The following is a 13,060-nucleotide window of genomic DNA, read 5'->3' as shown; positions in this document are numbered from 1 at the left end:
GTGAAATAACTCAAAACATGTTTGATATTTTAGATTCTTCTAAATATCCACCCTTTGCTTTGATTCCTGCTTTGCACACTCTTGGCATTCTCTCTCTGAGCTTCATGAGGTCGTCTCCTGAAATGGTTTCAAACAGTCTTGAAGGAGTTCCCAGAGATGCTGAGCACTTGTTGGTCCTTTTGCCTTCACTCTGCGCTCCATCTCATCCCAAACCATCTCCACTGGGTTTAGGTCAGGTGACTGTGGAGGCCAGGCCATCTGGTGCAGCACTCCATCACTCTCCTTCTTGGTCAAATAGCTCTCACACAGCCTGGAGGTGTGTTTGGACTCATTGTCCTGTCAAAAATAAAATAAATGATGGTCCAACTAAATGCAAACCTGATGGGATTTCAAATATGGCTGTCAGCTGTGTCCCATCATGACTTCTGCACAACACAACTGATGGTCCCAACCTCATTAAGAAAGCAAGAAATTCCACCAATGAACCCTGACAGGCACACCTGTGAGGTGAAACCATTTCAGGTGACGACATCATGAAGCGCACTGAGAGAAGGCCGAGGGTTTGCAGCACTGTCAACAAAGCAAAGGGTGTCTACTTTCAGGAATCTTAAATATAAGACATATTTAGAGTTATTAATGATTTTTTTTCTTTGATACGTAATTCCATATATCTGGCTTCATATACTTGATGTCTTCAGTTTGTGTCTACGATGTTGAAAGTAGTAAAAATAAAGAAAAACCATTAAATGAGTAGGTGTGTCCAAACTTTTGACTGGTAAGTACATCAGCCAGCATTTCATTCCCATTTAATCCCACTGGATTCTGTGGCCTTTCCATCTAATGACATCTGTCTTTCCAGCCACATCACGTCCTATTTAGTTAACACGTTTTTTTTTATGTAATTCTGCATTCAGTCTTCAGATTTAATCATTAGACTGTTGTGTGTCTACAAATGGTAAACGGACTGATTCTTCTGCTTTATACAACATGCCTCAATCACACCTTAACACCCATTCATACAAGCACTTCTTTGTATGTTTTCTATCTAACATTCACATTCACACTCAGATGGCTGCATCAGAGGACAACTTGGGGTTAGTATCTTATCCAAGGATATTTGGCATGTAGACCGAGGCAGCCAGGGATCGAACCACCTCAGCTACAGCCACAAGGTTGGTGGTTCAAGTCCTGTCTGACTGTGTGTAAATGACAGAAAACAAGGATAGACATAAAAAGTATAATTTTCAGGTATCATACTTTACTTTAGTAGCTTTTACTTTTACGCCCTACATTTTAAAACAAATATCTGGACTTTCTACTCCTTACATTTTCAAAACATGAGGCGAGTTATTATTGCATGTCGCTGTTCAAACATCAAACAGTAACACATTAAAGGTAATACTGTTAGTGTAACAATCATCAGGGGTGTTCCAAACAAGGGATGAAGGAGGAAAAACACAGAGCTATAGTCAAGGTTGGCGTGGGTCGGTGGGGTTTTAGGGACAGCTGCACATGTTCATACATTTTGGTTGCTGTACCTCAGCATCTACAAAACAAATGAGCGAGCATATAGGCAGAGATGTTTTTTTAATTGGCATGCAATTTTAAATGCAATGTTTCTATCGGCTCAACAAACACAGCAAACACACAAACTGTTTGTGTGCAGTTTTATACACAGTGTGTTGCAGCGAAAGGTCCAGCTGCTGAATCTCGCTGGGAGAAAAAAGAAAGAGAGCCACCTTCACTCAGAGATGGAGAAATATAAGAACGCCAGGACAGGAAGAAGAGAGCTTATATTTAAAGGCAAAGACTGTTCAGTGGTTTTGATAAACTGGAAATTGAAAGCTTACATGTAAGCACTTATGTTTTTAAATCAGCTACTGGATGTGTACATGTGACATTATGTTTTTCATATTGTGAAACATGCTGCAAAACAAACTGAGACACAGCTTGCTAACTTTGTGTTATTTAAAGTGTGCATGAAAACGCTGCACTACAGGTCAGTGCAGGATAAACACGTCAGTTTGCCATAACGTGATGGATTTAAAGTAAAGACCAGTGACTAGTGCACAGTGGCTGTGGTGCTCATGGTCAGTTTCTTTCTCAGGATATGCCAAACTGTAGATTTAGCACTGTTGTATTACTTTCTCAGATGGTTTTTGGTCTGTTCTCCTGTTTCGCAGCTTGTTTCACCTGCATGGAGAGCTCCTTTGACAGCATGCAAGCACAACACCTCAGATCAACTCCAGGCCTTTTATCTGCTTACATGATAATGACATAAAGAACAAATTGCCCACACTTGCCAATGTCAAATGTCCAATTACTTTTGGTCCCTTTAAAAAGAGGGTGGCACATGTTAAGGAGCTAAAATTCCCACTGTTCCCAAGGCCACTGTTCCCAAGGCCACTGTTCCCAAGGCCACTGTTCGCCGGTTGTCCTAGTTTCGATTATGCATATGAACTTTTTATAGTGTTGGAGAAATCTGCAGTCAGCACATCTGCAAACACAGTCCCTGGTTGGACGTTTTTAAAGGGATACAGCAAAGATCAATCTAATGAGTCTGCGCACACACACACACACACACACACACACACACACACACACACACACACACACACACACACAGACAGGAGATAATGGAGATGCATGTGAGAAATGGCATGTTATCTAGCCACAGCAAAGCAGACTGATTTACATCAGTGTCCACAGACCTGTTTTTGTTCCACCTGGGAATGAAAAACTCTAGGATCTGTTATGATTTGTATGCAGATGGTAAACTGTTCCAAATCTGAGGGCCTTCAAATGAAAACGCTGACTGACCAAATAATGTGTTGTACTTTGGTAGTTTGCAGTCTCCATGATTCTGCTCACTAACTCTGGGACAAGGCCATTAATGCATTTACAAGTCGGTTTTAAAGAAATCCCCCAAACTATCAAAGCTTAAGAGATCCTTAAGCCATCGGAGTGAGATTTTCCAAAGATGCCACTTCACTGGTTTCTGTCTAAAACGTTCAGTGCTGTTTATACAGCAGCATCAGAGGTTTGAAAGCAGATCGACTCCAAACAGTGACACAGTATGAGGGATGAGACAGAATCATGGCATGAATCCAAGATGATACCCAGATATTCAAACTCATCCACTCTTTGGATTTCTCTCTGATCTATCACAAAGTTATTCCAGACTTTACACCGGATTGTAAAACACACTGAGACCGTTTTGTTACAGTTCAGAGTCAAAGAGTGATCGTTGAACCACTGAGACACTCCCACCACCTCTGTTCAGCTCTGCTGCCTGTTGTGGAGTCTTTGCAGATACATATGTAATAGCATCATCTGCATACATCTGACACTGGACACCTTTACAACTGTCCATAAGTCACTGATGTAGAAACAGAAAAGCAGCAGTCCTAAAATGGACCCCTGTGGAACTCCCACACAATTTTGAAAGCTTGATTTCATTCCATTAACTTTGACACACTCTTCTCTATTTGCAGATATGAGCTGAGACATTTTGGACTAAGGTCTTATTATTACAGGTAAGTATTCAGAATACACTTAAGCCTACCTCCACAGGTATAATTCTGTCACCTTCATCTGCCACAGGCAAGGTGTCAAAGCTACAGCACTGCAATGTCTTTAACTAAGATTATTTTCTTATGATTGAGTTATTGATTTCTCTTATGCTATAACTTCAAAAAACTCAAATATGTCATAGTAACAAACCCATGGCAGACCCGACCACACTAGCAATTTTAAACACACTTTTATTCCGGTTGTCGTTCTTTTACACGCAGCTGCAGCTTTTCAGCTGAACACACACCAACAACAACAACTCAGTCAGGACCCAGTACGGGCTCTAATGCAGCTCCGGTGTGTCAGCCTCCCTGCAGCGGTGCTGTCAAACATAATTCCCACACACTGGGTGACACAGATATTATGTCAATATGCAGAATTCTCTGGGTCACGACTACCGTAAGCCACCTTTCTGATGAAGATGATTAGTCACAAAATCATCATCTGAAATAGCTGATTCATTTGTGATCACTCTCTCAGTCATTCAGGATGAGTCTGAGATGATGCAGCGTTACAGTAATCCATGACAGTAGTGTGGAAGCTGGTAAAGTGTTGCCCGACTCAGAGCCTGCAGAGCCTGGATCACTGCATCAGAGCACAGCATGTTTGCTTTTCTTTTGTTGGACTTGAGTCTTTGTTACAATAAACTACAATTACAAAAATAACAGAACCAGGACAGTGGTATATGAACATTTTAGAGCTTAACATTTCACAGTGTAAATAATATATTTGAAAGTACATGTTGCCTTTCGTATTTTGTAATGATTTAATATTTCTGGAATATAGACAGTGCAGTGTGTTACTGATGGAGGCTAAGAAAATACTGTTCAACCAGTACTGGAGTATTTTAACACTAGGATCTGTACTTTTACTTCAGTAAATAATGTCTGTACTTTTGCCTCGGGTGTTTTATTGGGATGCATCCCCTTGTAACCATGGTTTCCCACCATCCCCTGTGCACATACTCCGATAAAGGAACTATACACGGTGTTGAATTCACCGACCTGAGTCGTGCGCTGTCCCAGCAGCAGCAGCAGCAGCAGCAGCAGCAGCTCCTTGTCCTCTCACAGTGCTGTTACGCTCATAGTTCAAATGTTTCAGCTAGCCGAGTTATCCACCGGCAGACTGCAGCACAGCTGCTACAGTCACACAGGTTGGTGAATGACGTTTGTCGGACGCGGACCAATCAACACGGGCGCTGACGTTACGTGGGACCCGCTGCGTGGATGCTCAGCTGTGACTGGTTCATACTATTAAGGTAGGTTGGTCACAAAAATCCGTTTCAAATGTGATTCGCCCGATAAACATTTATCTTACGCTAATCCAAAAACACACCGCAGGCTAACGACGCTGATGCTGTCAGTGCTGCCGGAAATGACGGAAAATTACCGTCCAGGCCAATCAAATATTTGCGGTGGGGGAGGGATTTGCGTTTACGACGTAGCTATGACGTAAGCGTTAATCCCCGGTCCCTGTTCGAAGGGAAACGTTTAAGTGGGCGGGCACATTTGCGTGACCATAAATTTTACGGTAAGAGTGAATCATCACACAGCAGCCTTTAGCCTGGTGCTCACGACTGGGAGAGGAATCTACTGCACCGGCAGGACGAATAAATCACCCGTGACTAAGATGAGTTTCACCGTGGGAGAGCTCCAGCCCCAGTCACTGCCGTGTGTCTGTTACAGTCAGGAACAGAGACGGGACACACTCCAGCTGTCTCCCGTCCAGCCAAGCATACCAACGCCACACATCTAAGACGTCACCGTGACTGCGGGATAAACGGCTTCTCTGTTTGCTAGTGTCACCGCCCAGTGTACACAACACGAGAACACAGAATCCTATTATATGACAATACAAAATGAATCTTACCCATTGTGTTACACACGGGCGTTCATGCAAGTCCGAAAGCCCCACGCACGGTGGAACAACACTGTACTTCCGACTTGTAAGCCGCATACATGAGTTTCTATAGACCGGGCTGACTTTACTGAAAATACGTCGCCCCCTGCTGGAGAAACCGGAGATACATCTGGAAGTGGGAAAAACTCAGTGCGTTAAAAAATATCCTCCGATGTAAACCAACGCAAAAATGTAAACACGTCATAAAAACAGGATTTCCTTTTAATCCTGTGAGAACAACTATTACATTTAATACAGTTTTAAACAGGCCTACATTAACAGTGGGAACACTCCAGTAATGAGAAAATAAAACACTTCAGGCTGTGATACAAGTCTTCACATGATGCTAAATAGTTTGACAATCTGAATGTTACAAAGGCAACAGCAAAAATGGAGATGGGTCTTTAAACAACGTCACCTAGAGATGTTCAGTCAGACCAGTGTAACTGCACATGCTCCATCCAGTGACATGTTTAGCAGGTGAAACCTTACAAGTGTTAGAGCAGAATACTACCCAAAGGAAGCATGGCAGTACCATCTTCACTGCCTTGCTTTTTTCCACAATATGTCCCGATTCTGTCGCCACTCCAGGTAAACTTATCCAAGCAGCCATTCATATCACACCACACTGACTTGTGATGTTCACATGTCCACTGTAGTTTATTTGGGTGGTGGACAGGGATCGGCACTTCGACTGGCCTGCCCCTATACAACCCAGCATGCTTTCAGACAGTCTGTAGCTTTCAGCTGTATGTGCTCCAGTAGCTGTTCTGTGGGATCAGGCCACAGAGGCCAGGCTTCTCTGGGGTGTCTATGGGCAGAGGAATCCTGGTGGGCTGGTTATCTTTCCTTGGAGAACTTCACAAATGGTTGAGTACCTACGTCAAACGCTGCTTTCTTTGGCCTTTATCACAGATTGAACTAACAACATGAGAACAAAGTGTGTGGCTAGTAGCAAAATGCCTAAAGATCCAATTACAATGGTTTATTTGCCATGTCTGTTATAGATTTCCATCTAAATCTAGACAACACTGATTCATTCGTTCAGTTAGGTGATGATTGATTCATAGGTCAGTGTCATGTAGCTAAACAACATGCCTTCTGAAAACTGTACAAGGACTGGATAAAAACTGAGTGCAAAAGCAGGCACTGTCCACAGAGACACTTTGAAAGTCTGTCCAACTATTGCTCAAGACCAATTACGAGGACCTCGGGCCCATTGGAAACAAAATACAAACAAATTCAAAACTTTTGCTCAATATGACAGTAAACGCAGATTCAGAAATGATACAATTCAGGTTTTAATTGTTGACTCTTGTTGACCCAATGAGGTCACCTCCTAGTTATGGTCCTTCATCCACTGTTCAGTCCAATGCACTATCTGCTCCAGGTTGTGCTCCATGTCCTCAGGAGTGTTGCTGGGAAGTTGGTGGACAATCTCCTTACTGTAGGCCTCCATGGCTTCCTCATAGATGGTCTGGAAGATCTCACATTGCACATTGTCCTGCAGCTTTTTTCCCGTGTAGCCCCTTTCAGTCACAAAGAAGACAGGGACAACTTTGTTTAATGGTTAAAACAATGAATTATCACTCAAATACAAAGAGACAGGGAACCAGACACGGTGGCTGCAGACGAGTTCCAGGAAGTTCTCATTTTTACAGCTTTCTTACGGAAAGACAAACAAAGACAAGTCTCACGGCACTTGCTATTTCTGGAACCTGGATGGCTCAGCCACATGTTCACAGTCATTATCCAGTAGTAGAGAATGACTGTGATGCCTATGATAGAGCTACATTTACCACAAGCAGTGAAGCTCTGCTCTTGTCTGTATGCAGAAGGTGCTGAAGCTCGTTAGAGCTTGGAGCTGCAGTCAGCCTTTCTCCATGAAAATCTCTAAATAAATATCCGGCCATGTGTCTTAGCTCCCAGCCTTAGAGGCATCATGTGTTTCTCCAAGCAGACTGTGTCACAACTTGAAAAGCACCGTTTTAAATTTAAACTGTTAATAGCTGCCATATGCTACGTAATAATTCAATGACAAAACCAGTGTAGTGTACTGGAGGCTAACACTGTAGTGAAGAACTATCACATTATTTAACTATGATTAATTCATGAATCAGAAATCTCATAGTTTTCACTTCAGCAACAAATGTATTTCCCTCCAAATCAAACGCTGTCATGTTGCAGCCTCATTTCAAAACTATTCAAATTCCATTTGCACCTGTAATTCTGCACATAGCACCCCCAGAGTGAAAAGGCTTTGCTTTAAATTCTTCCAAATGTATTAAAAACAAAAACATGTAGATAATAGGGGTGCAACGATACACAAAATTCACGGTTCGATATTTTTTCGACACAAAAAAATGTTCATGCTTTTTTAATTTGTCATTTATTAAAATTATAAATATATATTTTAACTCAAAAGTACAGTTTTTAAATTTAATGTTGCTGAAACAACAAAGTAATAAAAAAATATATCTATCTGATCGAGGAATCCCTCATCTTTGGAAAAGAGAGTTTATTACAGAGAAATGGCTCTTTCCAAAATAAAAGCTATACTATACACTTCTTCTGGGGTATACTCTCAGCAGCATATTAAACATATCAGGTCCCCATAAGGAGAATCATGTGCTAACGGCTGTCTAAATGACTCGGGTAAAGTTTGTAGCATGCGTGCTTGTTATTTTTCTCTGCTTCCACTTGTCTTTGCACTAGGATGATGTTGGCGTAAATGTGCAGTCATATTCGTTGTGTTCCCACTAGTGCTGTCAGTGTTAATCTCGTTAAAATGACATTAACGCCATAACGCGGCAAATCTCCGTTAACGAGTTACCGCGGATTGCCCTGTGCGTGGGGCTGGACGGCGTCAATGCATTAACAAGCTAACTGCGCTAACGCACTAGTTCCCACCAATGTAATTGAGCATTGCGTGGCACATCCGACATACTGTTTTACTTTTGTCCATGACGCGCTTACCATCAGGGTCATACTTCACATGAAAACCAAGATAGTTCCAAACGCCAGATCTGAATGAGGGTGGGGGAGGTTCAATTTCAGGTAGCGTTGAGGCGGTTGCCATGTTGCAACGAGCTTAGCTTCTGTCTTGCTAGCTTGCGCTGCGCTGCGCTCAGTGGATCTGCGTTCGACTACTCCGCCTAGGCTGCATTGTCGAGCACAGATCCACTGAGCTCTCAACACAGACAGCATCGTCAGAAGAAAAGTTGATAAAATAAATTAAAAATTTTGTATTGTTCAATACATATGCGTACCGAACCGAAAGCACTGTATCGAACGGTTCAATAGCGATACATGTATTGTTGCACCCCTAGTAGATAAGTAATCACAGTCGTCCTGTTTCCACTGATCATCTGTCAGATGTTTCTGTAAGTTGGCTGAATCCACCTGTTTGAAATCCAGTTGACCAGACATGGACACACACCTGTCTATATAAGGTCCCATAAACGTCAGAGCACAAACCAGTCCATGGAGTCTAAGGAACTGTCTGAGACCTCAGAGAGGACTGTATCTGCACCCAGAGCCACCAACAAATGAACCAGCGGGACTCTTCCAATCTGAACAATTCATTCAGAAAGGGCTTAGTCAGGGAGGTGACCAAGAACCCGATGATCCCTCTGACAGAGCTCCGGTGTGGCTTTGTGGAGAGAGGATAACCTTCAATCAGCCCTGAAGTGGCCAGACAGAAGCTGCTCCTTGGTTAAAGGTACATGACAGCTCACTGGGAATTGGCCAAGTGTCACCTGAAGGACTCAGACCATGAGAAACTGAAGTGTCTGGTCTGATGAAACAAAGACTGGACCACACAGCCAAGATAACAAAGGAGTGACTTTGGGACTATGCTGTCCTTGAGTGACCCATCCGGAGCCCAGTGAGCCCCACTGAACATCTCTGCACAGGCCTGATAAAGCTGATGGAGCTGGAGAGGTTCTGCAAAGAAATCTGGGAGAAATGTCCAGAAATAGACACACCAGGCTCGTAGCATCGTACTCATACTGCCAAAGGTGACTCAACAACGTTTTGAGCAAAGGCTTATGTACATGTTATATTTGTTTTTTAATTTTTAATAAATCTGCAAGAATTTCAGCTTTTGTTACTTTGTCATTATGAGGTCTTATGTGAACACTGAATGTAGTCCACTGTGGAGTAAGCCTGTAACATGACAGCGCTGTGATGAATGCTCTGTGAGCAGAAACAAACCCAGGTGTTGTTACCTGGCCTCCAGTCGAGTATACAGCTGGGTGTTGTCTGTGCGCAGGACAAAAACGATGTCGAACCAGCGCTCGGGGAACAGGTCACAGCCGTGATAGTCCACGATCACGCCTCCTTCACTCATCTTTTCATCCAGCTCATCCACCACCTGCAGAACACCAACAAGCTCCAACACTGACACTCGATGCACTCCCTCAATCTACCTGCACTGTTAGCAAAATGTTTGTTTTGTCTGCAAGTAGCAAAATTCTGCTAGAAATAATAAACAGAAATCCATCAACTTAGTGGAGAGGTGGGCTCTGAGAGGGGAAACCATCAAAGTCTGCTGTGGCAAAATATCCAGACATTTGTCATTTGTTGTAATAATGATATTTAATAAAGCTCAGCACATCTAACAGCTGTGAACAGATTCAGAGGCTCTCTTTCTTCCCCTGTTTTAATGATGGAGAGAAATTTGTCTCCAAAGGGTTGCAGATGCTTACAATGTGCTCCACAGGCGTAAACTAAGATGTACACATGCACACACACACACACAAATAAGAAGCAATCTGACCACACAAACTATTTTACAAATGCATCCATCCAAACCTGAATAAATACTGATCATTTATGCACAGTTGTTACCTTCAGCTCACAAATCTGATAATTTTCTCTTTCAAAAACCTTCCTGCTGCTGGTCTGTGGCTTGTTGTCAGACTCAGGGACCACAGTGCTGTGTTTGTGCTCATTGTTGGGCATTTAAAAAAAATGTGGTTTGGATTTTCATGAAAGAGTCGCTCTCATGACTCATCACGTGATGTCATGGACTGAGTAACTGGTGGCATGCTCTTTGAAAAAGTAGCAGGTAGCAGGTACTGCCACCTGATGGAAAAACATCAAACTACAGCGAGCTGAGCCTCGTAGTGGAGACGGGGTGAATATAAATGTTAGTTAAGTTTAGTTAAATATAATCTCTCTGCCTCAGACATCTTTGTGTTTCTCTGCTCTACAGTCCAGTGTGGAAGTTCACTCACCCTGTCCTCATCCAAAATGGGGCACTGGTACTCTTCATCATATCCATCAAACAGCTGTCCTGGGGGAAAAATTATCCATGTTTCATATGCAGAGTTCAGATTCAGTGTGATTGAAAGCAGGGCCATCAACAGAATCATTGGCTGTACCGTCTAAATCACTTTGTGTAGACGAGTTAGTGAAAGTGTAATAATTGTACTGAGAACATGATTTCTGCTTTAGGTCACAGACAAAGTGTGCTGTAAGTATAAGAACATGGAAAAGATGGTGCAGACAGCTGCACCTGGTCAGAGTGGACGGGTACAAATGCCAGGATGTTGATGGCTCCACCCTCGTGGAACACAAATCATGTATGTGATATCAGAAGCAACAATAAGATCAGTCTGTTTCACTCATCTACCAGAGGAACTCTGTGGAGGGCACAGCAGCTGTGACAGCTGTCATCTCCACACTTAGTCTTTGTGTCAAAACACTATTTCATTTAATCCCAAAATTCTGAATTTATTCTCAGAATGATCAGGAACACTTTGTCCCTAACATGGTAGATGTTTCTGTCTTAATGTCCATTAGTTCCCAAAGTTCCTTTACCTTCCTGGGCCAGGTCTCCTATGTTGACATAGGTCAGCCCTGTGCGCTGGGCCAGCTCCTTTCCCAGAGTGGTTTTTCCAACTCCGGGAGTCCCTGTAGGAAGAAGATTAACAGCTGAATTCAAATTCAAAGTTAGTCTATATTAAAGATTTGACTTGATCCCATCTGGTGATGAGCATGATTCTGCAGTAAAATGCTCAGTTTTGTTCTTCAACTACCCACCTGGCCTTTAATAATTCAGTAGGAGTAAGAAATGCAGTGATAGTGGTGCTACTGGGGGATTTCAGCTGCTGTGAACCGTCTCTGCTGTGACACAAGGCTATAAAGTAGTGATAGTGATGATATTTTAATCTTCTGTTGACCATACATCTATTTTACCCATTTAACTCATAACTGACTTCAGGAGGCACAGACAGGTCCACTCCCCTCTCATTAGAAATGGAGAACACCTGCAGGTTTCTGGGCACCAACATCTCAGCTGGACCCATCACCCTGGTGAAGAAGGCCCAGAAGCAGCTACACTTCCTCCGTGTCCTCAGGAAGAAGAACCTGGACCTGCTGCTGGCCTTCTACTGCTCCTCAGTGGAGCGCGTGCTCTCCTACTGCCTGGTGTTTGGTACTCAAGACCCACTACTGAGAAGAGGAAGGCTGCACAGAGGATAATTAACACTGACCAAAAAAGTCACTGGCTGCCCTCTGCCACCCCTGGAGACCATCGCCAGATCCTCCTGTCTCAGGAAAACCAGGGCCATTACAGGTGAGCCCTCGCACCCTGCTGCCCTCTGGTTGGTGCCTCAGGTCAATCAGGTCCACAAGAGCGCCCCCCCCATTGGAAGTCCCAGGTTAATGCCCATGGTTATTGTACCTTTGATTATATAACGGGTTAGTAGGTTACTCACATGTTTAAAGGTGGAACTATAGTAAAGAGCACAGTAAAGATAAATAATAAATGGACTTGAAGCTGCTGGAACACCTTCAGTGTGCTCTGGCATTCATTCTAAGAGTAGGCACAATCTAATGCCCTGCTCCAAAATACACCACAGCACAGCATTCACTTCATCCTCATCCTCCCCCGTGTGCACGGAGGCTCTATCATTGTGGGAGACTGCAGTTCCACGCGAACAGAAACGTTTCACTGTATAATCAGTCAGAATAACTTTGGTGTGGTGACACGTGGGTCCAAGGGGCAAACGCTCCAAAAGTATACCCCACGACATAATTACTCGGGTTGTTCATCATGTCACCCCTCTGTGTGCGTGGGACAGGTACATATCTAATAGCATCCGGGGTAAATACACTGTACACCATTTTTATCATCGTTATTATCGCAGCTGCAGCTTCACAGGACGTGATGGCTGAAATCAGATCACATGGGCTCACCTCCCATGATTACAAACATGTTGAACACCTACTAACTACCCAACATTTAACCACAGCGCAGGCTTCACATCTACAGTAGGGTAACCTGCAGAGAGTAACCAGGTATAGAAATGTACCACACCTGTTAGCAGAATGTTTGGTTGCTTCTTCGTCTTCATAGCTCGCTCGCAGCAGACACGTGTTTGATGATCGACACCTGAAAGTCAGAGCAGTGCTGTTATTCCTCCATGTCATTCCAGTCAGACCAGTAACGGCCAAAGTTAACTAACAAACCTGGAAAACTGGGAACCAATTCGATGTAAAACTTTGTTTTGTTGTACGCTATAACCGGACTGATTCCACTGCCGTAAACTGAAGCTTTACGTCAATATTACGTCAGTGA

General features: G+C 43.3%; 2 protein-coding genes across 3 annotated transcripts in view; both read right to left on the bottom strand.

The window, feature by feature from the left end:
• ydjc (YdjC chitooligosaccharide deacetylase homolog) overlaps positions 1–5,539 on the bottom strand; it is a 28,883-nt gene extending 23,344 nt beyond the window's left edge. Inside the window, exon 1 of one of the 2 annotated variants that reach the window (XM_063489741.1) lies at positions 5,443–5,539. In XM_063489741.1, coding sequence (XP_063345811.1) covers positions 5,443–5,529 — 87 coding nt within the window. In that variant the 5' untranslated portion in view covers positions 5,530–5,539. Of the gene's footprint in view, positions 1–4,577; positions 4,931–5,442 lie in introns of those variants that run through there. The other variant, XM_063489742.1, reaches the window with a different exon arrangement.
• Positions 5,540–5,715: 176 nt separating this feature from the next.
• ak6 (adenylate kinase 6) lies at positions 5,716–13,049 on the bottom strand. Its single transcript, XM_063489013.1, has 6 exons — positions 12,952–13,049; positions 12,800–12,874; positions 11,299–11,391; positions 10,713–10,771; positions 9,702–9,847; positions 5,716–7,001 (listed from the first exon to the last, which is right to left on the bottom strand). Exons 2-6 carry the CDS (start codon positions 12,834–12,836, stop codon positions 6,812–6,814), a joined length of 525 nt encoding a protein of 174 aa, XP_063345083.1. The 5' UTR covers positions 12,837–12,874; positions 12,952–13,049; the 3' UTR covers positions 5,716–6,811.
• Positions 13,050–13,060: the final 11 nt, after the last annotated feature.

Source organism: Pelmatolapia mariae, linkage group LG12 (genome assembly GCF_036321145.2).
Source record: "Pelmatolapia mariae isolate MD_Pm_ZW linkage group LG12, Pm_UMD_F_2, whole genome shotgun sequence".
Taxonomy (NCBI): Eukaryota; Metazoa; Chordata; class Actinopteri; order Cichliformes; family Cichlidae; genus Pelmatolapia; species Pelmatolapia mariae.
This window is presented reverse-complemented; position numbering and strand designations above follow the sequence as displayed.